We start from the raw sequence: 27,138 nt of genomic DNA, 5'->3' as shown, positions 1-27,138 counted from the left end.
TCATCTCATCAACTACCTGATATTCCAATTCACAATATCATCTGAGTGTTTTTGTTGTTTAAAAGACGTATAAATAATCTTGATCGTGATCTATAACATGAGATGGGCATTGCCATGTTTACTTGAGTCCGGTTGTATGCCTCATACATAAAAGCAGGATTCAGCACGTAAATTCATCAGTTACTCCCAAAATGCTTGCAAGCAAGTGGCTGGCCATCTGGGAGAATAATAGTTTAAACTTTGTTGTTACTCTCACTACGTGTATCTGATATGAATAATACACATCAGCAAATTATATTTGAATAGATTGTTAGACTTTCATAGACTTTCTTGTGTGTTTTAAAAACTCTAAATGTATTGTTTTACTAGTACTTGTGTGTATTTACATGCCTAAAACAAAATAAGCTGTGTGTGGTTAGAAACTTTGCATAATTGTGATAATATGACACGTCTTTCTCTGGCTCCAAAGCTCAATTCGAATTTTTCACGTCATGCTTGTCAAGCTGGATAACAAGTAAACACCAGCACCATGGACATTACGTTTCTCACTACAAAACGGAACAAAAGTAGGATTTTGTAGTGATTTGGGATTTGTTGCTCCCTTCCTCGCCATGTATCTTTCCTCTAACGTTACCTCAGCTCGTTTTTTTTTCTCTGTCCTGTCTGTGAGGCGCCGAACTCTGCTGGCATCAGTGCACGAGAGAGGCAGACTGCGTTCACTCTGCTCCTCGCTCAACTAAAGTTTTTTTCAATAATAAAACATCTCCGCTTTGCAACATGACAAATCGATTATGAAATTCATTGCCAATGCTTTTAGTAATCAATTTTAATCGATTTATTGTTGCAGCCCTATTTTAGCTTTCTTCTAACTATCTTATTTTGTGCCTAACAAAAGTATAATTACAGAATGCTTACATTTATGCCAAGCATAAACTAACTCTGCAATCAAAACATGACATTTGGCTGAAATGATTTCACAGATGATACATCCACTGGGATCGTATAAAATACCATGATGATGACAGTAATTCTTCACAGGCCAAGTTCTCTTGATTGAACATTTATACTTGTGCTGTTGTATTTTGTAGATACGCTGATATCATCGTTCACCGTCTGTTAGCAGTGGCTATTAATGCAGACAGCACATACCCTGATTTGATGGACAAGCATAAGCAGTCAGCCTTATGCAACAACATCAACTACAGACATAAAATGGCCCAATACGCACAGAGAGCCTCAGTGGCCTTCCACACTCAGGTTAGTACAAACACTTAACATCTATACTAAAAATCCCTAGATTGACCCTTTGTCTTGCAAATAACCATATGTGGAAACAACCATATTACACTTGTAATAACCCCCCCAGTGGCACTCTAGGGTTTTTCCAATAAGTATTTCCATGACTAAATGGTTAAATGCTTTGTTTTTATTTTAACATGATATCTGTCATCTTGACCCTTTAGCTGTTTTTCAAGAATAAGGGAATCATAAATGAAGAAGGCTTTATTCTGTTTGTGAGAAAAAATGCCATCATCATCCTCATCCCTAAATTTGGTTTGGAGGGGACCGTGTTCTTTGAGAACAAGGACAAACCCAGTCCTCGTCTCAGCTTTGACACGGAGGTTTGTTTAACGCTTGACATCTGTTTGTGTAACCTGTAAGCAGGCAACATTAGCATGATCTTAGCTAGTATTCACCAGGTGCTTGTTTTTTTTTTTCCTCAGGGTCCTACGCTTAAAGTGGAAGAACACACTTTCCGCATCTTTGATCGAGTCAAAGTCACAATTAGTCTTGATGCTTCCAACTTGCAGCACCAAAGGATCAGAATGGCGCTCACTGAGCCTGTGGTATGTTTTTATTTATTTTTCATTGCAAAAACATTTTTTCATGGCTCCAAGAAATACAGGAGTTTTGAGCTAGTGCTGCAACTAATAACTAGAGCAGGGGTTCCTAAACTTTTGAGCTTGTGACCCCCCCAAAAAACTATTCCATTGACTTGCAACCCCCACTATTCTCAGAGGTGGTTTAAAACATACAAATGTTGCAAACATTGGTGCACACATACCAATAGGCCAATATAAAAACAAGAATATTGATAATTTTTTGTCATTTAATAACTATGTTTAGTTTAACACAGTGCTCAGCATAATGAAGTACACCCAATTGAATATGAAAATGAATATTTTCACACATTTTGAAAATTAATATTTGTATCCATTTCTCAGTAAATATAGGCAATGTATTTTGGTGCATTTATACATAACAGATTTATTATACAGATATATTTATTAAAATATTATATTTTAGTCTCCAAACTTATTTAGAAATTAAAAGATACAATTAACTTTAAGGAAAAAAAAAAAAAAAAATATATATATATATATATATATATATATATATATATATATATATATATATATATATATATATATATATATATAAAGAAAAAAGTTACAACCTACATAAATTTTTCCATTTTTCTCTTGATTTTTTTTTCTCTCTTTTTTTTTTTTTTTTTTTTTTTTTTTTTAATTGTGTTTAATATTATTCTTTTACATATAAATTTGGCTGTGCTATTTTTTGGACCATTATCGTAAGCTATTTTGTTAGATAAGCTAAAGATTTGGCTTCAGTACTGACTAATCTAATGTATTTGCACAAATGTAATATTGTATAGCTTCCCAATAAATATAAATTTAAAGGATCGATTTGTGAGGGGTGTATTTAAATATGCTGAGCACTGTAATAATCTTATCTAATGAGACTGGTGGGCACAATGTTTACTGCACAAGTCTATTCTTGGTTTAATTTTGAAGACCACTTGGAGATCATTGTCTATGTTTAGTTATGTATGTTCTTTTTTTTCTAAAAAACTATTATTTTGAATTTACGCGAGTGCCATAAAGGTGTCAAAGATAACAATGGTGCTGTAAAATCAATCTGCTGCAACTAATGTAATTAATATTAAATAATACAATTAATATTAACATAACATAAACACCCCAGGGGATGCAATCCAAAGGAAAAAAATCTAAAGGCTTATGGCTTTTCATTTGAATGAGCGTCAAATCCAGATTTCACCATTTCCAGATGAGAAAAGCTCCCGGATAAAAAATGTTGCTTACGACACGTATTTCTGTCAAGCGTCGCATGAGCTGTAATCCACACGTGAGTCCAGCTGTGCTCTCATAGCGTGAAAATGAAAACAAAACCTTAGATGCAGTAAATTATAAAAGCAACACTTGATGACCCATATCTCCTAACAATTCTTCTTCTCCCACTTGTTTTGGCAACACAACGTGGTGTCTCTGCCATCTGAACACTGTACAGGTAAAAGAGGTACAGGTCTTGGAAGCTATCATGCATATTATTAAAATTGCACCGCATACACAACAGAGTATCCTGATTTGAACCAAGTCTTTCTCATGAATGAATGCAGCACACTCAGAGACGTCCCGAAGTACTCCAAGGTACAAACGTCCAGTATACACGCTGTAATACACACAAGTATCTAATCGGCATGACGTAGCTTCAGAAATTTGTTTTAAAACAGAAGAAGGTATTTGCTCGGAATAACACAAAAACAACCAATTTTCACTTTTTGTGAAATATATGTGTCCTAATAGTGTTTTTAGCAGGGTGGGACACATATATGACTGTCAACAGCTGTAAAAAAATGTGTTTTGGTGTTTCGTGACTCAACTATTTATTTGATTTAAGTGGATAACTATTAAAATAAAAATAGTATTACTATCTTATTTTAATTTAACAACGTAAAGGAAAACTTTGTCATTTTTGTCGATGGAGAGTGGGAAAATATCTTTTCTTTTCAAATGCATGTTAAACCAAGTAAAACTAAAAGCTGATTTCAACAGGTTGCATATTAAACACATCGACACGATTCTATTGGAACTTGATGGAATTAAGATTGAATTGAATTTTAAGGGCATTGTCTTTTCAATTAACCTTCAACAATAATGCAACATCGATTAAAACATTAAACAACAATTCCTTTACACACATCTTGAGCTTAAATGACTAAATACGAGTTACAGAAGCTAAGAATTTGTCAAGAAGATGAAGAAAGTTTTTCAAAATTGTCCTAAAACAAGTATGTTTGTTCAATAGTTGGAAGGTGAAAGGGTTTGATCCACTTCAATTGTTGACTATTATATTTTGATAATAAATTATTAATGTTAATTATTTCTTTGATTTAAGAGGATAACTATTACAGATAGTATTATTACTTTATAATTTTAATTTTAAAATGTAAGGTAAACATTTTACATGTCTTAAACCGTGTACAGCACATGAATCCTTCAAGCTACATTAAAGGGATAGTTCACACAGAAATTAGAATTCTGTCATTCTTTAGTTTTTCCAACTCTGTTTGACTATTTTTTTGAGCACAGATATTTTGAAGAAAGCTGGTAACCTGTAACCTTTTTACTACTATGAAAGTCTATGGTTAAAGGTATTGAACTTTTTTTCAAAATATTTTCTTATGTGTTCCACAGAAAAAAGTTCATTTTCCATTCAGAGTGAACTATCCCTTTAAACTATGTACAAAGCTTGTCAAATCCCTTGACTCACTGACTACAAAGTTGAAAAAATGTCCATGATCAAAAATAACAGAAGAACTAACAGCTTATGCGATCAGCACTAAGCAGAAAAAAAAAAAATTTTGCAAACTTATTTTTGTTCTAAAATGCCTTTGACCAAAGTAGTGAAAGCAGCAAAACAAGTGTCTTGGCTAGAACAAGTAATCAATAACAATGAAAATGCATCTTTTATCACGTTTCTTGGTTGTTGTACAGGGTTCACACACATTTTCACAACTACAATTCCAACATGACTTATAAGTTATTTAATATACTAGACCAATATAGTTACCAAAATGTAATTTCTGCTGATGGAAAGTAGAAGTAAAACTAAACGCTGATTTCAACAGGTTTCATATTAAACACATCGACACGATTCTACTGGAAATAGATGGAATTAAGATTGAATTAAATTTCAAGGGCATTTTCTTTTCAATAAACCTTCAACAATAATGAAACTGATTAAAACATTGAACAATAATTCATTCATTTTCTTTTTGGCTTAGTCACTGTATTTATCAGGGCACACCAGAGCGGAATGAACCACCAACTTATCCAGCATATGTTTTACACAGCAGATGCCCTTCCAGCTCCAACCCATCACTGGGAAACATCTATACACACTCATACACAACGGACAATTTAGCTTACCCAAGTCACCCGGGGGAAACCGGAGCACCCGGAGGAAACCCACGCGAACACGGGTTGTCAATGCAAACTCCACACAGAATCGCAAACTGACTGAGCCAAGACTCGAACCAGCGACCTACTTGCTGTGAGGCGAACGTGCTACCCACTGCACCACCATGCAGCCCAAAAACAATAATTCATTGAACAATAATTCATTTACACAAATATATCCCTAGTAGCCCTATCATGCATCTGGCGCAGTAAGACCAGTTTCAGACCAGCGCAACTCAAATACTAAAAGGGAGGTCTGCTAAGGCACATTGTTGGCGCGGTTGCTGTTTTGAGGAACTGAAATAGACTGCACCATTGACCACCTAAAACATTTACACACTGGTTAAGACCTTAAAGTCCAGCGCAGAGCACGTTAGTTACTAGTATTAGCATAATTTTTTTTTATTATTATTTTGCATTATTTATTAAATGCATATTTATATCTGTTTGAATAAAAACAAGTTTAGATTTGGTCCGTTTAATTGTTTTCTCGCTTGTGAAGCATTCCGTATTTCCACTTACAAAGTCCGCTTTGTAAATAGCTAATGCGCAATAGCAGGAAGCAACTTAAAGGGAATAGGAGATTCTGATTGTTTTATTGCATGTTATGCTCAAAACACACCCCTAACTCATTGAGAGTATAAGCACAACCCTGTTAGATCATGCGCCAGGGTGCACACCGTATTTTTCCATCCTTAAAATAGCAAAAGTGGATTCTGACATGCCCTTAATGCTTTTGCACCATGCGCTTCAGACTTATCGGTTGTTCAAATAGAGCTCATTGAGTTTAAATGACTAAATGAGAGTTAAAGAAGCAAATAATTTATTAAGAAGAAATTTTATTAAGAATTTATTAAGAAAGTCTTGTCAACTTTATTCATGGTAAATTAGTATTACATTTTGAATATATGGGAAAAAATTTGAAGTTTGACAGACAAAAATACATGATATTCCATTATTTAAAAAAAAATTAATAATCCTTACTCTAAAGGTGTAGATTAGACGTTTCAAAATTCCATGCTATTACAGAAATCCCATGAACCCTATATGTTAAGAATATTGTATTAAGCAAGCTCGTGTATAGAATTATCCTTGGTTATATACTTTTTTTTCTTCTTTTACCAGCTCACTCTGCATAGACAAAAAGCATATAGTGCAGTACACAAGCCTTAAGCTCAACCACTCTCAAGTTATGTTTCAGTCCACCTCTGCACATCCGCTATTATTATCGAAAAAAAATTATGAAAAATGTAGGATATATATTTTTATTTGATAAAAACAAAATGCACAAACCATGATGGGAACACTGATATATATTAAGAGATTTAAGAACTTTTTACAGCCTTGCGACTTTAATCAAACTTCTAATGTGTGTTTTCTTTTTTTCTCAGATCCCTGGTGTCAGTGTACCCATCCCTGAATCAGAACCAGAGGCCAAAAAACCCAAGCTTGACCGTTGATATACGAGCATTTAAAGCTATCATACTACTTTATATAAATGCTAACTTTTGCTTTCAGCTCATCTACAAGGTAGTTTCATGAAGACCTTGAGTTAACACCTAAAGCAGTAAAATGGACACAAATGGGTTTTTAATAGTTTTTTTTATAATTATTGAATGCATCCTGTACTGTTTTTGCTCTTGATTCTCTTCTCTCTCTTTTTTTTTTTTTTTTACTAATACACAATTTTTATCTGTTAGAAACGATCAATAGCACTGTATCAACAGTGAGGAGTCTTTCTGTTGGTTTCATTGTCATTGAAAACAGAACATCAATATTAAACAGACTTTTGAAGAAATTCCTTTATTTCTGTTACTGTTTTGTGTAGTAAATAGAAGATGAAGTGGGCTGTTATAGAGAACAGCATGATATTCAGGATTCTCACTTTCATTTATCACTCCTCCATTGCCTAAATACTTAAAAAGTGAAATTAACACTGAATTAGATTCTTTTCAAAGTCCTTTTTAAAAAATGCCAGATAAGGTTAGCATTTTACTACATTTGTAAATCAGGAAATAAGTAAAATATGTATCTTATTTACTGTTTGCATTTTATTCATTTTCTTTTCAGATTAGTTGCTTTATTTTTCAAGGGTCGCCAAAGTAGAATTAACAGCCAACTATTCCAGCATGTTTTACACACATACACTCTCGCATTCGCACTGATCCACTATGGCCAGTTTAGCTTATTCAGTTCACCTATACCACGTCTTTGGAATGTGGGGGAAACTGGAGCACCCGGAGGAAACCCACGCCAACACAGGGAGAACATGCAAACTCCACACAAGCGCTAACCGTTCCAACCAGGACTCGAACCAGCGACCTTAGTGTAAGGCAACAGTGTTAACCACTGAGCCACCTGTTTGCATCCTATTATTTTACATGTGAAACCCTTGCATAATGTAAATTGCAGCATTTCATGATGTTCATAAGGCATAGAAAACTCTTTGCTTGTATATACACTTGCTGGACACTTTATTAGGTACACTTGTCCAACTGCTTGTTAACGCAAATTTCTAATTAGCCATCACACGACAGCAACTCAGTGGATTAAGGCATGTAGACATGGTCAAGATGATCTGCTGCTGTTCAAACAGCATTAGAATGAGGAAGAAGGGTGATTTAAGTGACTTTGAATGTGACATGGTTGTGGGTGCAGGATGGGTTGGTCTGAGTACTTGAGAAACTGGGGGTACAATTTGCACAGGCTTATCAAAATTAAACAATAGAAGATGGGAAAAACTTTGCCTGGTCTGATGAGTCTTGATTTCTGATATGACATTCGAATAGTAGCGTCAGAATTTGGCATCAACAACATGATAGCATGGATCCATCCTGCCTTGTATCAATGCTTCAGGCTGGTGGTGATGGTTTTCTTAGCACACTTTGGGCCCATTTGTCTGATGGCTACTTCCAGCAGGATAACGCGCTATGTCCTAAAACTCAAAATCATCTTAGACTGTTTTTTTTTTTTTTTTTTTTAAACATGACAAGGAGTTCACTGTACTCAAATGGCCTCCACAGTCACCAGATCAAAATAAAATAAAGCACCTTTGTCACGTGGTGGAACGGGAGATTTGCATCATGGATGTGCAGCCGACAAATCTGCAGCAACTGCGTGATACTATCATGTCAATAAGGACCAGAGGAATATTTCCAGTACCTTTTTGAATCTATGCGACGAAGAATTAAGGGAGTTCTGAAGGCAAAAGGGGTCAAACACGGTACTATAAAAATGTACCCAATAAAGTGGCCAGTGAGTGTACATAGTGTAATAGGAATTAATCTAAATCAAAGAGTATCTAGTATTTTAGCTTAGATCAGCAGTGCACAAAACCATGGTATAATGGCACAAGCTACATTGATGGATATGAGATTTTTCTTCATGTCTTTTAGACGTGTTTAATATTTTACATTCTGGTCAGAGAAACTGAAAATATACACTGGTTCTTGTTTTTATCAAGACATTTTATTAAAATAATGTAGATACATGCTGTCATCATATACATGTATACATCTGTGGTATCTCCTTGCGTTTGTTAGTGATTGATTAATGCATAAATAATTAGAAAGATTTTTTTTAAAAACAGCAAAAGGAATTGGTTACAAAACTGCCATCCCTTTTTTACAAATAACTCGTAATTACAAGCTGCACTTATATTTCACAATCAATAAAACCATACAAATTCAAGTTTTCACAGACCCAAAGATTTTTGGAGCAAGAATAAATATAAAAAACTTAAAAGGACAGTTCACTCAAAAAATGAAAAGTTTTCTCAGTCTCTAGTGGTTATAAACCTTTCTTCTTGTACACAAAGATATTTTGAAAACAAAAAGCTGAAACCCTGTAACCATTGACTTGCGAAGTAGGAAAAACAAATACCACAGAAGTCAATGGTAACAGGTTTTTAGCTTCAAAATATCTGATTACAACAGAAGAAAATTCAAATAGGTTTGGAACAAGTGGAGGATGAGCAAATGATCATTTTCAGTTTTGGGTGAACTGACCCTTTAAGAAAGGCTCAGACAGTAATGCTAAAACACAATAATCAGCATTCTCTAGAATAGATGTCTAGAGTATTATTCATCTTGAGGTGTAAACATGAGGGTTAAGACTGCATAAAGTGCCCAGATTGTTCCTCGAGCTCAGTGCGGCGGGACGAACAACTGCAAACAAAACAATTCTTATTTTAAAAGACTTTTGTGCACGTTTAATTTATACAAACAATCATCAAGTGTGTTTTGAATGTGAAAAACTAAAGCGTAAAGTGAAGAACAAAACTTAAAAAGTGAGTGTAAGATTACCTTTGGTTTAGTGTGTCTAGTGAAAGGTCCGCTCTCCTCAGAGGTGTGCGTGTCCAGCATTTCCTTACTCTGGCTGTCCGAACTGAGCGTGTCCATTAGGCTGGTAGTGCACACCGAGTGAGTGTTATAACCGCTGTCCACCTGCACAGACAACATGAAGCGAGAGGTTAAGCTTAAAAAATGATTCCTGAAGACTGCAGTTCGCACTGTCATAAAAGCTTTTACAACTACTATTGCATTTACATATCTTTTCAGAATAAATGTTATTTTAAAACATCATCATTTAAGCATAATAAATCTCCAATTGACTATTAAAAGGTTTTTAAAGGGTTAGTTCACTCAAATTCTGTTACTAATTACTAGGGTTGGTTGATGTTGACCAATTTGGCATTGTACGATCTCTAACATTGTTATGTGAAACTTTGTGATAGACGATGGAATCATCGCTGTAGACAGCAGTGAATTATTTATTTAATTCATAACAAATTGATTATTTGTAGCCTACTGTTTAAACTACCTGACCCGCATGGTCTTTGTTTTACACAACCAAATCATAAATAATGTGCATGATGTGCGTTTTCCACATTATAGTGTGGACAGAGGGCTGTTCAGAAATGCTGCATGAAACAACCGTGTGGACGTGGATTGTTTTCATTCTAAAACGCCATTTTAAAACTAAGAAATATGAGTGTAAACAGGGCTGTGTGTATTTTTCGCGAGCGGGTTGCTGCTGCGACGGGGGCGGAGCGGAGGATCACGATGCCAGCTCAGCATCATGATGTCTAACGGCAAGGACAATGACATTGTCTATCGATCCAACCTTACTAATTACTTCCCCTTGTGTGGTTTCAATCCCCTTAGTTGATCTTCAGAACACAAATTAACATATTTTGGATGAAATCCATAAGTCTCTTATCTTCCATAAACATCATTGGTTACAAGACTTTCATTGCTCCAGAAGAAACCAAATAAAATTGTTAAAGTTCCACATGACTTCAGCAGATTAACTGTAATCATATGAAGCTCCAAGAACACTTTTGTGCAACATATAGACATGAAAATATGACTTTGTTTGGCTATGTTTTCCATGTCAAGACATGGTGCACGTTTACTTTGGGCAGTATGACGTATTTCCATTAGAGTCTACATTGCAACACGCAAGCATATAAAATGTACATTGTACACCCTAATCCAATGCTAGAAGACATTTTGTATTTACAGGTTTTTTCTTCACCCAAGTGATTTTTGAGCCTTGTGCGATTACAGTTGAAGTCACTTGGAATGTTTGGTCCTTTTCTATCCTATGAACGTCTTGAGACTGTTGACTTCTATGGAGGATAAGAGAGAGCTCTCAGATTTCATCTAAAACATCTTTTTGCCCTTGCATGCCATGCGCTCGCAGTTGAAAAAAAAAAAAAAACTCTGAGCAGAAAAGGTGCGTTAAGTCACTCGCGTTGATTCCCCAATCAAATGAAAGCAGATATGGGGTTTCCATTGAGGTGACAGCAACATCGCCAAAAACATCATAAGAGGTGCCTCTCACTGCATAAAGCGCGTTCGGTGTAATCGGCCCCTAAGTCAACCTTTACTTTTTCCAAAACTGAGTTTCTTTCTTCTGTTGAAATGGTCCATGGTATTTTTTTGTTCCTACTATGGATCTCAATGCCTCTTTTTCCCCGAACATCCTTCCAAATATCTTGTTTTATTTAACAGAAGAAATGTATTGATAAAAGTTCTGAACCAGTGTGTAAATTTTCATTTTTGAGTGAGCGATCCCTTTAAAGGGAAAAATAAAAAATCCAAAAATGAAAACTTATTTCAATATGAAAATCATTTGACTCATCATTGTTTTAAAAAATTTAGTTTCTTCTGTTAAACACAAAAAATGTTAAACATACTAAAAACCTGTAACCACTGACTTCTATAGTATGAAACATAAATACTACGCAATATGTCAATAGTTATGTTTCCATCCAAAAATGTGAATAAACTTGATGCGCAAAACTGGACTGCATAAAAGCCGTGTGAATAAAGCAGCATTTCCATACAACGAGTCAAAGTGAACAAAATCAGCAATTCCTGATTAACTGGTGCCAAATATAAACAGTAACATTTTAAATTGAACAGTAGGAAAAGCTGCATAAATCTTTTCTTCATTTAATAAATGACTTTAATAAACACAAATTTCTATTTTAAAAAAAATTAGAATGAGTAAAACAACATTTTAGATGTTTTCAATGTGCTCAGCCTTATGGTTTATCCACGCACACATTTTTATCATCACATGATCTTTTATAACAGTCACATGACTTTTTAATGCGCAGACTGGAATTTGTTCAGTAAATGTGTTTCCATCGTAGATTATGGGCATCTTTTCTTATTGAATAAAAAGTGTATCCTACTAAGTTACGCACATAGATTTTGAAAATGCATATTAAAAAAACGATGTGCATCTTGGCGTATCCTTCAATCGTATCCAAAATGCGCATAAAAATAGGTGGATGGAAACGTAGCTAGTAATTACAGGTTTTCATCTCTCTTTAAAATATCTTCTTTTGTGTTGAACAGAATAAAGCACTTGGGGGTGAGGAAATAAGAAGTGATTTTTCATTTTGGGTGAACTACCCCCTTAAGTTTAATCTTAATTATATAAACTCACACTTTGAACATAAGAAATAGAATATACTTTCATCTTTCATTGAAGAAGTTTTCTTTTTTGGTGTAAAAATCTAACCTAAAAGTTAAATTTTGTATTGACTGGTATGATTTAATCTGTGTATACAATTTTTAATTCATAGTATATTTATATAACGCCATGTAAATTAAAGAAAAAGTTACTAAAATCGTTTTATAAAATAAATGAAATTTACATATTTTAATTGCAAAAAACTTAAGTATTATTTTTTGGTTCAGCTGCTACCTGCTGGTTAACCAAAAGTTTGTCATCTACACCTGCTGTTTAAATGGTGTGGTAGCTGGAATTCTGTTCATCTGACAGCGTGCACACTAACCTGCATGCTAGTGTCATACGGCGTGATGCTGCCTTCCGCTAGCAGGGATAAAAACATGTGTGTACTTTCAGCATTAGGCACACTTCCTGTTCCAGTGCTGGATAGTCGAACCGGTGATGCAGTGTCCTCTTCAGGAACCCAAGCACACGATTCCTCCTCTCCGAGTTCATTCTCCCCTTCATCCTCATTGTCACTTTCACATTCCTTTCCATTAGTCTCAACATTTTCTCCTGTGTCTTTCACAAACAGCTCATCTTGTTCCATTTGTTCAGAAACGGCCACAGAAGCTTCTGATTCACTGCTCTCAGCATGGAGACTATCTTGCTGGGCATGAGGGTCTGTTGAGGTGGCATCTAGGTCCATGGTGGGTAAATGTTGCGTTATGTGGATGTTTTCTTTGTCATGAAGGACTGGGTGGAGGATTGGGGAAATGTGAGCAGGAGAAGCCCACATACAGGCTCTGTTTCGGGGCCGGGACTGAAAGGGGGAGCAGCTTCTGATAGGAGAACAGCCCTCCACCAATGGGCTTTCACCACTGCGGTTCATGTTGATGTCTGAGCTGCCCTTGGGTACGCAGTTGGGAGATAAAAATGATAGTCTTTTCCTCTCACCTGTGAAGATAACATTTTGTCAATTAATGTACACTTATCTAACTAATGAATGGAAATCATTATCCAGGATGCAAGTCATTTTTGTGATTTCAAATATGCTGTGACTTGAAAATTATTAGCCCCTTTAAGCAAATTTTTTTATAGTTTACAGAACAAACCATCATTATACATTAACTTGCCTAATTACCTAACCTGCCTAGTTAACCTAATTAATCTAGTTAAGCCTTTAAGTGTCACTTTCAGCTGTATAGAATTGTCTTAAAAAATATCGATCAAAGTATTGTTTACTGTCATCATGGCAAAGATAAAATAAATCAGTTATTAGAGAGGAGTTTTTAAAATTATTATTTTTAGAAATGTGTTGAAAAAATATTCTCTCCGTTAAACGGAAATTGGAAAAAAACAAACAAGGGGGCTAATAATTCAGGGGGTTAAATAATTCAACTTTACAACCCAAAGTGACTTGCATCAAGTAAGGAAAATAAACGAAAAGTTTCGACACCAGGGCCCGGTTTTTCTAAAGGAATCCAGTGGGATTTCGCATAATGGATTGGATCAAATGTTTGAAATGGGTTTTTCAAAAGTAACAAAGGAATTTTGAAGATCAGACCATGTAATCCAATCTTACATTTGGTTTGGATCAAACCTGCCCTTTGGGTTATTCAATAATTTGAACTCAGATTGGGATCTATTTGATAAAAAAAGGATTATCCTGATCCCATCAGAAGGGTGGATTCAGTTTTGATTATTTGTGTAAAAATATCACGATTTCAGCTACTGCTCTAAAATATATATATTTTAAATGTCTAGATAAAAATAAAACTTTTTCCCGTTTGAACTTTACATTTTATTCTGATAAATATTTTACATATTTTGGAACAGTAAACATGTCAGGGTTAAATAATGCAAATCAATCATTGACTTCTGCTGTCTTCATTAGTTTCAAAAACACATTTTTTTTTTACCATTTAAAATGGCATCTTTGGTATCTTGGTATCTTTTCTGCTGGAGATACTGTTGTCCTAAAAAAAACTATTAAAAAAATAAATAAATCTTGCATATACCATAAGAACCGTAAAGCAGAAAATGTTGACGGTTTTAAAACCTTGACTTTTCTAAACTGCGGTATACTTTGAAAACTGTTATAATCCCATGCCTACTGTAATTAGAACAAACTAAAAAAATGTAAAATGTTTGTTGATTGCAGTGTTCCTGTTTCTTACTATTAAAACAAACAAGGGCTGTTTGTGGCCACTGGTATTTTGCCTACCTGTTGTTCTTTGCTAAACCAGTCGGCTACATTGTTGTTTCAGTTTAAGGCTCTGGTAAAAAGGATTTGGTAATTCTGAAATTTGGTAATTGGATCACAATGATCCAATCAAATGTTCCTTTAAAACAGGGGTACTCAGTCCTGTTTCTAGAGATCTACCTTCCTAAAGAGTTCAGCTCCAACAATGATCAAACACACATAAACCAATTATTTAGGACCTGAACAGCACTTGATAATTACAGAGAGGTGTTTTTATGGTTGCAACTGAAATCTGCAGGAAGGTAGATCACTAGGAACATGGTTGAGCACGCCTGCTTTAAAAAAAACATAAGTAAGATATACCAGTTAATCCTGGACAGCAAAACATGGGATTTAAAAATCTGGGGCCTGTTTCAGAAAGGAGGTTAACTGAAAACTCAAAGTATTTTAACCCTGAAATGAGAGAAACTCTGGGTTTTCTGTTTCAAAATGGCAGGTTTGTTAAACTCGAGAAAGCAGGGTAAGTCAAGCCTGTTTCTGAAAGAGAGGTAACTTTAACTCAGAGTCATTTACTGTGGTAACTTACTCTGTGAATCTAACCTGGTCAGAAGCAGGTTTTATTCTCTAAACTCTGAGTTTCTGTCTGTCTCCTCCCCTTTTTTAAAGATGAAGCGGTATTTCTCGCATTAGTCTTACATTTCCACACACCTATTTTAGAGCTCATTTTGGAGATGTGCATAAAAAAGATTGATGGAAACGTCATGGTTCACATAACTTTTGAAAATACGCATAATATAACAAGTGCATAACTGAGTGGGTTAAACTTTTATTTGATAAGATGCACATAAACTACGAAGTGCACTTAACAAATTACAGTATGTACATTAAAAAATGGTTTGTTAGAGATGATGATAAAAATGTGTGTGAAAAAACAAACCAGCAGACTGAGCACACTGCAGAACATCTTAAATGGTGTTTTAGTCAATCTAAAATGCCTTTACTGTTTCAGTATTAGTGTATATTATTAATTACCTCCGAGCGTCTGGAGTGTGTCAAGATCTCCGCGTCTGGCTTCAAACGCCCCCACGTGTTCATTGTGTGTCAATTGTCTTCTGAGGCTCAGGTACATTAATTAAATAAAAAATCATTGATGCAGCTTCTTCTGCCGCAGTAAATTCTGTTTTTACTGTTGATATTTGGCGCAAGTTAATCAGGAAGTGACGAATGTTCTCTTCGACTCTTTGGATAAAAACGCTGCTTTATTTTTAGGCGTTATTCCAGTTTTGCACAAATTTATGCACAAATTTAAACACAGCTATTGCCTATATTTTTGTCACACACAGAACAAAGTCACGTACGAGGCTTGTCCTTTTTTTTCATAAATAATTAGCTTAACCTTTGACATGCACTGTTACTAGATTAATGGGATTATTATTCTGTCTAAAAATTATTTTATTACTGCTTACCTTCTTAATGTTATATCAACCTCTATCTTGATCAATAAAAAGGCAGACACACAACAAGTGCGCTGTTAAATCTATTAAAACTGATAAAAGTGTATAAAAGTTTAGAAAAAAGTATAAACGTCACACATTACATTACTTATTTTATTATACTTAAAATGTTTAAATACCTAAAATTAAAAATTACGCATTAACTTGAGCAGCTGTTTTCCCTCGCTGTCTCTGTTTCACTGATGGTTGCTTCATTTTAAATATATACACTCATATTTGCTATAACTTTGCATGACAACATCAAGTTCAGCTTGAGAAAGAAATGCTGATCTCTTTTTTTTAAGACGTTGCCATAGTCACTCGTAATGTCTGCGCTCCATTGATAATGCCTTTTAATAGTCACGGTGCGCGCGCTTAACTCTGAGTTGGTCTACTTAAAGTTGATTGAACCAACTCAGATCAGCTGTTCTGAAACCGAAAACTCAGAGTTTTTAATCTCTCGGTAAATCAACTCAGAGTTCAAGTTTAAACTCCGAGTTGTTTGAACCTCCTTACTGAAACAGGCCCCTGGACCAATTTGATCCATATTATGTTTTGGTAAACTGGCCCCAGGTATAATTGTTGAGAATTTATTATTTTTTTTACTAGTGAGTACAGGACACTAAAGGTCATGCATGTAGTGAAGATGGCAAAATAAATTAATCTGTGACATACTATACCCCAAAGTATTTAATACAGTGGACAAGAAAAACATTGCGATATTGATGCTGAAACGATATATTGTGCAGCCCTAGTAGGGACAGATAAAGTTTATTTTTCATAACTTAAATTCTTAAATTACTAAAATAACAGAGAAAATATGTTTCATGCAAGTGATTATTCATTATTCAAGTAAAGTGGCTAAAAAATAGCTAAATGTATGATAGAGCACACAGAGACAGTCAAAAACAAGTGTAGTGGGAGATAACATAAGTATGAGTTTCCAAACAAAATGTCCCTAAACACTCATACAAACTTTAATTTTTAGACATAACTTAATACAAATTGTAATGATTAATTTTTTTTATTCATCGTTAATGTTTTTTTTTTTAATATAGGTTTAGCTACGTGATTAAAAATGCACCCGCAATTCTATAATAATCACTCATAAGCTTTGGCACCATCTGAGGATTTCTTACCTGATTCGGGTGTCACAGATTGCTGTAATCTGATAGGTGACAAAATAGGAGATTTGAAAGCTGGCGATGATCTCTCTGAAAACATAGGACTTGTGACACTGCCCAAACTGTACGCTCGACACTGGCCTTGGATGGGACTTGAAGAAAACTGTCCCTGGATATAAAATGTGTAACAGTAAATGAATAATTTAATAAAAACATCTCAGGGACCCTTAATGCAGATATTTTGGGGTCTACAAAAGTGTACTTTCAGCCTAGGAATCTATAATGCATTACGTACAGACATGGGGGTCCCAGTTGGAATGCCACACTGAAGTGGAGAGACGATAGCAGAAGACATCAACTCTCGACTGCTGGGATGTACGCTAGGAGAATTTCTGTCTGGGCTGGAAGGGGTAGAAGACTCAGAGCCGCTGTCGTGACCATCAAGAAACAGCTTCCGCCGCAGTGAAGAGGAACTCAGGCTCTCCTGAACCTGCTCTGTTAACTCTTCAGTCTTATAGTAATCACCTGGTGAATACAGAAAGGTTCTCCAGTTAAACAGTGGGCATTGGAAGCAGGCAAAATCTTTCTAGAATTTGTGATAATTAAATCCACTTTTAAGATATGAGGGTCCAAAATTTGTTATGTCAGGTATGAATATATGACCTAACAATCTCTTCATTCATAGGTCATAAAATAAAAAAGATAAATGCAAAAGGTTCAAGGTTTTTAGGTTTTAAAAACAAGTCACTCGTACTTTATATTTGACCAAAATCACAGAAAAAAACAATACTGAAACGCTATTGACACAAAATTCCCTATCTTAATATAGTAAATTTGATGTTTGTAGAGCTTTACTTTGTTTTGTAAGCTCAAAAGAACAGAATTGATTTGAGTGTCTATTTTTGTATCAACATAGCTTACTTAAAACTACAATTTTTACAGCAATGTATTCATGTTTACGGCTTTGTGCATACATATCTGCTGTATTTGATAAGTTTTTTCATTTGTAGATTTTTAATTATGTAAAGCCTAACCAGGGAGGAGGGCTGCAAATTAGCTTTATGCTATAAGCCCTTTGAATGCAGCATCGTTTGTCTTTGCATTACAATGTCAAGGGTATTTTACCTAAATAAACCAACAAACAAACAAACAATTACTTTTCATCCTATAGACTCCTCTATCTTCAGATGAGTAGTGTCCTATAAATGACAAATTATACATTTAAACACACCTAAAATACTCATATTTCATGTATTCTCTAAATCATAGCCCTCAAACTCAATTCCTGGAGGACTGCAGCTCTGCACAGTTGTGCTCCAACCCTAATCAAACACAGTTGATCCAACTAATCAAGGTGTTCAAGACTGCTAGAGACTATTAGATCAGTTGTGTTTGATTAGGTTGGAGTAAAACTGCAGAGCTGTGGCCTTCCAGGAATTGAGTTTGAGACCTATGTTCTAAATTATTGATGACAAAAACTAAAACACTGTGTAAAATGGTTTGAGAGAATATAGCAGATGACATGGTAAAATATGTGTGCGTATCTCTTCATTTGATGTAGTAAAGTGCTATATAAAACATAAAAAAATAATAATAAATTACCCAGAACTTTCTCAAGATTGAAGTCCACAGGTAGAGACAGGACTGTCTGACAGATGGCTAGAACACAAACAACAAATACCAATTATTCTGAATCTACATGCATACATTTCTAAACTTGACCATTTATTATTGAATTTTTCTAAAAGCTCTGAACAAACCATTTATTTTCTTTGGTGGCTGAATTTCCTCTGTTACCAGTGGGGACAAGGGACCTAAAATTAGACAGATCAAAATATAGATTTTAACTCCCCTATGATTGTACAAAACACAATTCAATTCATCTTTATTCCTATAGCGCTTTTACAATGTAGGTTGTGTCAAAGCAACTTAACATAAAAGTTCTAGTGACTTGAAACTGTGTCAGTAGAGATTTAAGAGTTGAAGTTCAGTTCAGTGTTTTTTTTTTTTTTTTTCACTGCTGAAAGTCCAAACACTAAAAGAGCAAATTCATCGATATGCAGCTTCACAAGTCCCAAAAACTAAACCAGGATGAAAACAAAACCTCATGACTTACTTTTATGATGCGGCAGTTTCATTGATTGTTTTGATGTTAGTGGTCCCCATGGAGAGGGAACAATTGCACCTTTAGTGAAAAACTGTAAAAAAAAAAAATGTTAAAGCTTCCTTTTCTTTGTTTAAAAGAAAATATTTTTTGTGTTCAGGATTTGCTACATTTAGCAGTAAAACAGTTTTACCTGTTCAATAGCATGTTGGCGTTTTTCCTCAATCTCAGAATCCGCCCTTAATGCATTACAACCCATTTAAGTTAGACATCTAACCAAATCTTTACAAACAAATTAACATTATTGTAAACACAGGAATACATACCTGGCTTGGCTAAAAAACACAGCCTGGCGGTGAATGTCCTCTGGGTCTATTTCCACAGGAAGCAAATTTGCCATTTCATCAATAGACCATTTGAACTTAGCTGGTGTCTACAATAGGAAGTAAAAACAGAAATGACACTTGAGCAATTCCATGCTAATGTCAACCTTGCCATAAAAAATATAAAGTTTTAAACAAAATAGCAAAACCCTTTCCAAGTTTTTTGTGTAGGCTTGTATTTTACAGTACTGTAAAAATACACAAAAATGTCTCAATCAATGTTTTTAAACAATTATATTTAAGTCACATGAGTGACAGTTTAACATGTAACATCCATAATGGAGAGATGCCACATCCATAAAGAAGCTTTTTCCACATAAATACAAAAATGTAAAAAAAAAATACAATCAATAATTTTAGTTCTACAGTGAGCCAACTCTTATCATTTTGATTAGCATTGTTTATTTTAGGTTGTGCAGTTTAATTCACAGTATTTCTACAAAGTATGTTATATACTGCAAACTCGCAGACTTTTTTGGTCACATTCATAAAAAAGCATGTCTATTTTCCTCATTTAAAATATAACAAATGCTTACAGATTGATATTTTGTCAGATCCCATAACTCTGTGGTTAGTTGTTTTGGAAAATTTAATCAGATGTTTCCATATACAGTTGAAGTCAGAATTATTAGCCCACCTGTTTATTTTTTCCCCAATTTTTGTTTAACAGAGAGATTTTCTCAGCACAGTTCTAATCATAATAGTATTAATAACTCATCTCTAATAACTGATTTATTTATTCTTTGCCATGATGACAGTAAATAATATTTGAAAGACAGTTTTATACAGCTTAAATTGACATTTAAAGGCTTAACTAGGTTAATTAGGTTAACTAGGCGGATTAGGATAATTAGGCAAGTTACTGTGTATTGATAATTTGTTCTGTAGACAGTGTAAAAAATATATAGCTTACAAAGGCGAATAATTTTGTCCTTAAAATGTTTTTTTTTTCAATTAAAAACTGCTTTTATTATAGCCGAAATAAAACAAATAAGACTTTCTTCAGAAGAAAAGTATTATCAGACATACTGTGAAAATTTCCTTGCTCCATTAATCATCCTTTGGGAGATACTTAAAAAAAGAAAATTCAAAGGGGGGCTAATAATTCTGACTTTAACTGTACATTCTATGTGTATGCTTTAAGTTTTTACTGCAAATGTCACATCCGTAATGCTGGAATTGCTCTCATCATTTACTCAACCTTAACCTGTTTGAGTGATTTTCCCCTGTTGAACTCAAAGAGAAATTTACAAAAGAACGTTCAGAAATAAACAGCCATTGACTGATTTTTTTTTTTTCCTTCAAACTTTAACAACTGACCAAAGTGTTCCTCACAACTGGCTTGCTAGGTTTGGGACTTGGGAAGCTGCACATCAATGGACTTGCTCTTCTGTATTTGTACTTTTAGCAGTGAATTTTAAATCACAGTAAACTGAACTACACTAAACTGAACTTCAACTCTGGATTGACACAGTTTCCATCTACTAGAAGCAGCTTTGAAACATTCTACATTGTAAAAATAGAAAAAAACATGAATTGAACTTCCATCATGTTTTTAGTGTCTACTGTGAATATCAATCACTGTTTTCGTCCCCCAACATTCTTCAGAATATCTTGTTTTGTATTCAACAGAAGAGAGTATTTAATAATGGTTGAGAACCACTTAAGAGTAAATAATAGTGATGAAATTGACATTTTGGGAGGGTGAGCTATCCCTTTAGTTCTTTCCTCATATGTAGTAGAGTCAGTTAATTACTCACCGCTGACGAGCTCTTACAGCTTTTAAAGACAGACGGACTGGGCACCACAGACTCATGCAGACGGTGATAGTCGTTTGGGCTCTCAAACGGGTTCAGGATAGTAGGTCTAGCAGGAGTCTCGGGAGTTATATGAATCTTTGCGATGTCTCCCATCTTTAAAAAGACATCCAGCTGAGCACGCTGAATGTGTGAGAGTAAAACACGGAAAAGAGGAGATTATTTAAAGTATCAACAAATCAGAGCGATGAACATCATGTTTGCTTAGTTATATATCTTGTTATACATACACAAAAGATCAATGATACAATGTTCTACCTTTGGTAATCAGCAGTCTTAACGTTATAAAAGGAGGGGAAAACGTTAACCATGTGTTAGTTAATTAAATACTTACATCGTAACGAAACTCAAACAAACGTAACTGTGATATATGAATTGCTCCAACGTCTGATTTAATTTTTGATCAAGCGGTGCAAGCCAATCACAATCGAGCAAAACTTGCAAAACAGCCAATCAGGTGAGAAGAACGACACCCTTTCAGTGTCTACGTAACTTCCTTTCGAACGTGTGCAACTTTATTGACAGGATTACCATAACATCAAGCGGGAGGTGTAAATATAACGGCTGACAGTTAGTTCATGCTTGTTGTTGAATGCGTTTTATATTGTTCACCCTTGTTGTAAGTTCGCGAATGGTGAGAGAACGCCAGCAACTAACGTTAACAGAGATAGACGCATCAGTGTCGTCTGAATGAAAGATAGTGCGCTGTTAAGTAATCATATAGCTTTAGCAACGATAGCATCATGGCTAGTCCTGCAAGCGCAAACATGAACGCTGTCCGCGAGACCATGGATGGTAAGATTAAATGCATCAGTAGAATGATGAAATGCTGTCATTATAATGCATGCCCGTAGACAGCCTGGTGAAAGGGGTGGTTCTTTATTTTCTCATATGGTGGACCTTGTTGCAGTTATTCACTTCAAAAAAATGTTTTTTAAAGTAACGTTACTTTATGAAATGTTGCCATATGGCATCGACGTCCAACAGTGGACATAACTTAGAAAATTTAAATGTAGAACTTTCCTTCTAATGAATAATTTTGTTCTTTGAAATGATTTAACTGGTGTTGCAGTATTATAAGCTTTAACACAGAACTTATAAATGACACCTTATGCATACTTTTCAACAACTGATATTCCAACAGCTTTTATTTATTCCATTCTTTTTTGCTGAATATTATTAAAACATAATATTGTTTTATAATGTATACAACACGGTAAAGATAAATATTTTCTAAACATTTAAGTAAATATTATAATAAATATACCAGTACAATCTATCTAGATGTATCAATGTAGTTACTAGCTAACATTGTTTATATATTATATACTATATACTATACTACGCCTGTTTTAAATGCCTCCGAGCAAACTTACCTGAACTGTCTCCATCACTGTTCTTATCAAATGTCCAACCTGCATCATTCTCACGGTCACTAAAACCCATCTCAACATCACTTTCATCTGCAGGAAGAGCCAGATCTGTCCATTTCTTCTTCCACTTACCATAGAACATGGTGGTCCTCATTAATACACTGTTCCCTGTATTTATTTCTAATCAAACGTATTGCCATTAAAATGTGATTTTATCCATTTAATTTCTATTAATATATGACCAATTAACATTATATTACTAGCATTCATGTTGTTATTGTTACAACTTAAAAGATCACAGCTGACCTTGCTAGCTAGCTAACCCATTGCAATACTGCACATTCCACTATTGCACAGAGCAACACATACATTTGATCGAATTACAAAAAACTAACAAATATCTACTTGAATATAAGTTGGTTTTCTTTACCTCTTTTTCTGTCCATTTCTGCCAAAAACATGCTCTTACATAGGGCTGCACAATATTGGAAAAATCTTACATTGTGATATTTCACTTTACTGCGATTAGAAATAGACTGGTATTAGATTCTGATGGTACTGTATGATAACCTTGTATATAAATATGACTGTATTGTGATTACTAAAATATATATTCTTTTTAAATGTCTAAGTAAAAAACAAAAACTTTTTCCCCTTTAAACAACTTTTTTTTATTTAGAGAAATATTTAAAGTGTTTTGAAACAGTAAACATGTCAGGCTAAATAATTAAAATGAATTATTGCATTCTGACTTCATTAGTTTCAAAAACACTGAACAGCTCTACTTGGAAAGAAAGATTTCATTCATATAGATCAGCTGGGATAATTAAATCTTTTTCAATGCAGTGCATCAGCATAAAATATAATAAATTACAAGCATATTCAAACAAGACAGAGCAAAAATAAACAGTGCTTTATGGTTTTCTAAGGAGTGTAAAAGTAATCAAATACAATAAAACGTAAAATAACATCACTGTATAAATAACCTAAAAAATAATAACTTTTTAATCTTTGATAAACAGTCTAATTTTGTGATATGGCTATTGTGGATACACATAATGCAATATAGATGCTCAAACTATATATTGTTTAGCCCTACTTTCACATTATTTGTGCTGTGTAAGCATTACATAAATACATTTTACATAGATATAAAAATAGATTTAAACTAAATAGATTGTTGACTGTTTTACAATATGCAGTGCAAACATTAGGTCATGAAAATTTACTTAAAAGTCCTGGAGAAGGCATGGAATTTTAGTAGTAAAAATGTGTATGAACCCTGTATATTAAAAGATAAATAAATAAAGCTTGATGATTTTTATAGCCTCCCATGTAAAAAAAGGTACATTTGAAAATTCATGGATCACAAGAATAGCCTAGGTATTAACTTTAGTATAACTAAAGCTTTGCTGCTTAAGGTCCAAGATTTAGAATCAAAGTTTTTTGTAAAATGTTTTCTCTATTTAACAACAGTGCAGTTGGTCAGTAGTGAAAAATGATTTCACTTACAGTTGTGTCAGATTCTGCTTTGTCCTAAAGCTATTTATGGGATGTGTTTGCAATTTTTGATGGCTTAGCAGATAAAATTGGACTATTGAGCTCATGTGTGTGGCAAATTCTGGAACTTTGTCGGTGTGGGTGGGTATTTCGAACCACTCGAACCCCTCTTAGCTTTGGGTCTGTAATTTGTTATTTTATTACATGGCGATACAGATCCTCACAAACTAAACATAAGTAACGTAAGAAACATAAGTGTGAATAAAAATGTTAATAATGTAAATTAATAATAATATCTCTATTGGTAATTTCTTTGTTGCATTTTATTGGTGGCATTCTAGTTGATTATGTCTCAAAACGTACTAAAACCAATTCAAATATGTTGTCATAAGAGGTTAAATTAAATTGAAGGTAAAATGAAGTCCTTTAGAACTTCTGTAATGTTTCTGTTTTGTTTTTTTGTTTTCAGAAGGGGGAAATAACTACACTTACTGCGTTAACCAAATTATTTCATAATACATTTATTTATACATTTACATACAAGGTTGTTTGACATGATTTGTTTCATTCTTTCACTCTCAGTTCTCCTGGAGATATCAAGGCTGCTGAATACAGGATTGGACATGGAGTCTTTGTCAATATGTGTCCGTCTCTGTGAGCAGGGGATCAATCCCGAAGCCCTGTCATCAGTTATCAAAGAACTCAGAAGAGCCTCAGACTCACTAAAGGTAGGTTTTTTGATGGCAGTCCATCATTTTTCTGCTTCTTTTTCCACACTCTCTCTTTTAATGGTTTTGAAGATGCTAAATAGCATATGGTCATATACTTATAAATTGTAGTTAAAAATGTTTAGTGCAAGGGTTTGGTTTACCCTGAAAGACCCAAACGTAGAAAAATACACTTTAAGATGTTATTGGAGGCCTCTAATGTAATGAAATAAATTAGTTTTTACATTTAAAAAAAATGTATCAGGAAAATATAATATTGCAATGCTGGGCCTCTGGAGTAGCAGAAAGTTGCAGCAAAAGCTATGAAGATCCAATGTTTTTTTACAGGGTGTACTGCCTATGCAGGCCCATAACAGCGGCCTGTATATCTACACGCAACACAAATCAAAACACAATTAGAATAATTGCCGTGTATAATCTATATTTACAAAATTTGATAAAGTAAATGACAACTTTGACATGTGCATGTCTGTATCTGCAGAGTATATAGAATAATAAAAAATGTCTTTCCTGGCTGGTGTTTTCAATTAAAAAACAAATGCTATTCAATTTGCGAGCTAAATAATATTTAAGAAAATCAGCCCTAATCATACTCAAATATTTTAAAGTAACTATTTACACGTTGCACAATTCAAACACCATTCAGCTCATAGCTCTCTACTTATATGCTAATGGCACTGATAGCGTCACTTTCCTTACAATTATCACCTATTCTCCATGCAGCAAGCAGATATTTGGCCATACAAAAGAACACAGGACCAGTTCTGTTGACTTGATAAATATTCAATAACTTTAAAATTAAACAAGTAAATATTTACTATTTTATAATTATTATGTTTGGTAAAACTCAACATTTGAATAAAAATCTGTTTTCAAAAACTGATACTGGTCATTTTATACTGTGGTCTTTTTTACCACATAGATGAGGTGAGAGGTTAAAATCCTCCATGTAATGTTGGTGATGGACCGGAAAATCTTGCCACCCCTGAGACACTGTTGTAAAATTGACATGACAACAACACTGACATAAGTTAAATAAAATATAACAGGATCAAGCACTTTGTTCTTTATCACCTGCATAATCTAGAAATATAGTACTAATCGCATAAAAAAAGAGACAAGTTTTTAAGTGCTGTGAGTTTAAGTACACTTTAACAAACCTATATACAAAGTCTTGCATCCAATGGCATGACAAGACTGAATATTTGCATCTGTTAGATGCATAAATGTGGTATTTAAAAGAAGGAAAATAATGTTTATGTGTAGATAAAGCTGAGGTTGGTCATTTCAATATTGCACATACAACCCAATTAGGGAATATTGTAATTGTTGATTTAATGTTTGTGGTAACATTGTTAACATTAATCAATAATTAATTAATTTTCTTTTCGGCTCAGTCCCTTTATTAGTCTTGGGCTGCCACAGCAGAATGAACTGCCAACTTATCCAGCTATGTTTTACACAGCAGATGCCCTTACAGCTGCAATCCATCATCACTAGGAAACACTTGGACAGAAATCTAGAATCCACAAAATGTACCATAAAATGTGTCATTGGAATTAATTGTGTAATTTATTTATTTATTTATTGTTATTGTTTCTCATCTTTTAGGCTTCTGAAAACAGCACTAGTCAAGGATGACCAGTCAAACATGGGTGCCTGACAGAGTGGACTTGAAGAAAGAAAATTGTATATAAATATATACATATAATTAATGTATGAAAACAGTTGAATTTTGCCTTGTATTTGAAGTTTTGCCTACATTAATGTGCCTCACTATGTACAATTGGACTCTTTAAGCATGTTTTTGTTTGTTTGTATGTCCATTCAATGTCGTTTATACTTATAACAAAAAATTATGTCAATTCTAAAAGACAAAAAAAAATCTGTCCTCTGGAAACCTTGTTGATTTTGCTCCAGATTAAGTCAGTAAAGTTGTTTTTATCTTTACATGGTGTTTGTGTAATTTCTTTTTAGGTTATTTCCTAACAAGCATTTATCTGGATCTCCCATAGACTGTAAAAAAAAAAACCTCCATGTGCATGCGAGTCGTTTCAACCACACGGTGGCGCCAGTGTTGCATTTATAGTTCCCATATGCTTTGTTTATTAATATATCATCTTTTAAGATTACTTTTTTCCTTTCAACATTTACAGAAA

General features: G+C 34.1%; 3 protein-coding genes across 5 annotated transcripts in view; 2 read left to right on the top strand and 1 right to left on the bottom strand.

The window, feature by feature from the left end:
* dis3 (DIS3 exosome endoribonuclease and 3'-5' exoribonuclease) overlaps nt 1-7,080 on the top strand; it is a 30,204-nt gene extending 23,124 nt beyond the window's left edge. The window contains exons 18-21 of the mRNA XM_087237269.1: nt 1,089-1,257; nt 1,464-1,622; nt 1,725-1,847; nt 6,674-7,080. Coding sequence (XP_087093395.1) covers nt 1,089-1,257; nt 1,464-1,622; nt 1,725-1,847; nt 6,674-6,742 — 520 coding nt within the window. The 3' untranslated portion in view covers nt 6,743-7,080. The remainder of the gene's footprint in view (nt 1-1,088; nt 1,258-1,463; nt 1,623-1,724; nt 1,848-6,673) is intronic.
* A 1,654-nt stretch (nt 7,081-8,734) lies between these two features.
* Nucleotides 8,735-21,746, bottom strand: bora (bora aurora kinase A activator). Of its 3 annotated transcripts, none has more exons than XM_087235721.1 (12): nt 21,609-21,746; nt 21,322-21,501; nt 19,505-19,611; nt 19,372-19,417; nt 19,191-19,272; nt 18,835-18,888; nt 18,677-18,733; nt 17,370-17,599; nt 17,090-17,243; nt 12,598-13,208; nt 9,587-9,727; nt 8,735-9,448 (listed from the first exon to the last, which is right to left on the bottom strand). In XM_087235721.1, exons 2-12 carry the CDS (start codon nt 21,472-21,474, stop codon nt 9,428-9,430), a joined length of 1,656 nt encoding a protein of 551 aa, XP_087091847.1. In that variant the 5' UTR covers nt 21,475-21,501; nt 21,609-21,746; the 3' UTR covers nt 8,735-9,427.
* Nucleotides 21,747-21,886: 140 nt separating this feature from the next.
* mzt1 (mitotic spindle organizing protein 1) lies at nt 21,887-26,929 on the top strand. The gene is given in 3 exon segments (NM_001302806.1): nt 21,887-22,173; nt 24,834-24,979; nt 26,591-26,929. Coding segments are annotated over 3 exon segments (228 nt in total). The 5' UTR covers nt 21,887-22,121; the 3' UTR covers nt 26,621-26,929.
* Nucleotides 26,930-27,138: the final 209 nt, after the last annotated feature.

Source organism: Danio rerio, chromosome 1 (assembly GCF_052040795.2).
Source record: "Danio rerio strain M-AB ecotype USA chromosome 1, GRCz13ab, whole genome shotgun sequence".
NCBI lineage: Eukaryota > Metazoa > Chordata > Actinopteri > Cypriniformes > Danionidae > Danio > Danio rerio.
The sequence above is the reverse complement of the archived record's forward strand: the minus strand, read 5'-3'. Positions and strand labels throughout refer to the sequence as shown.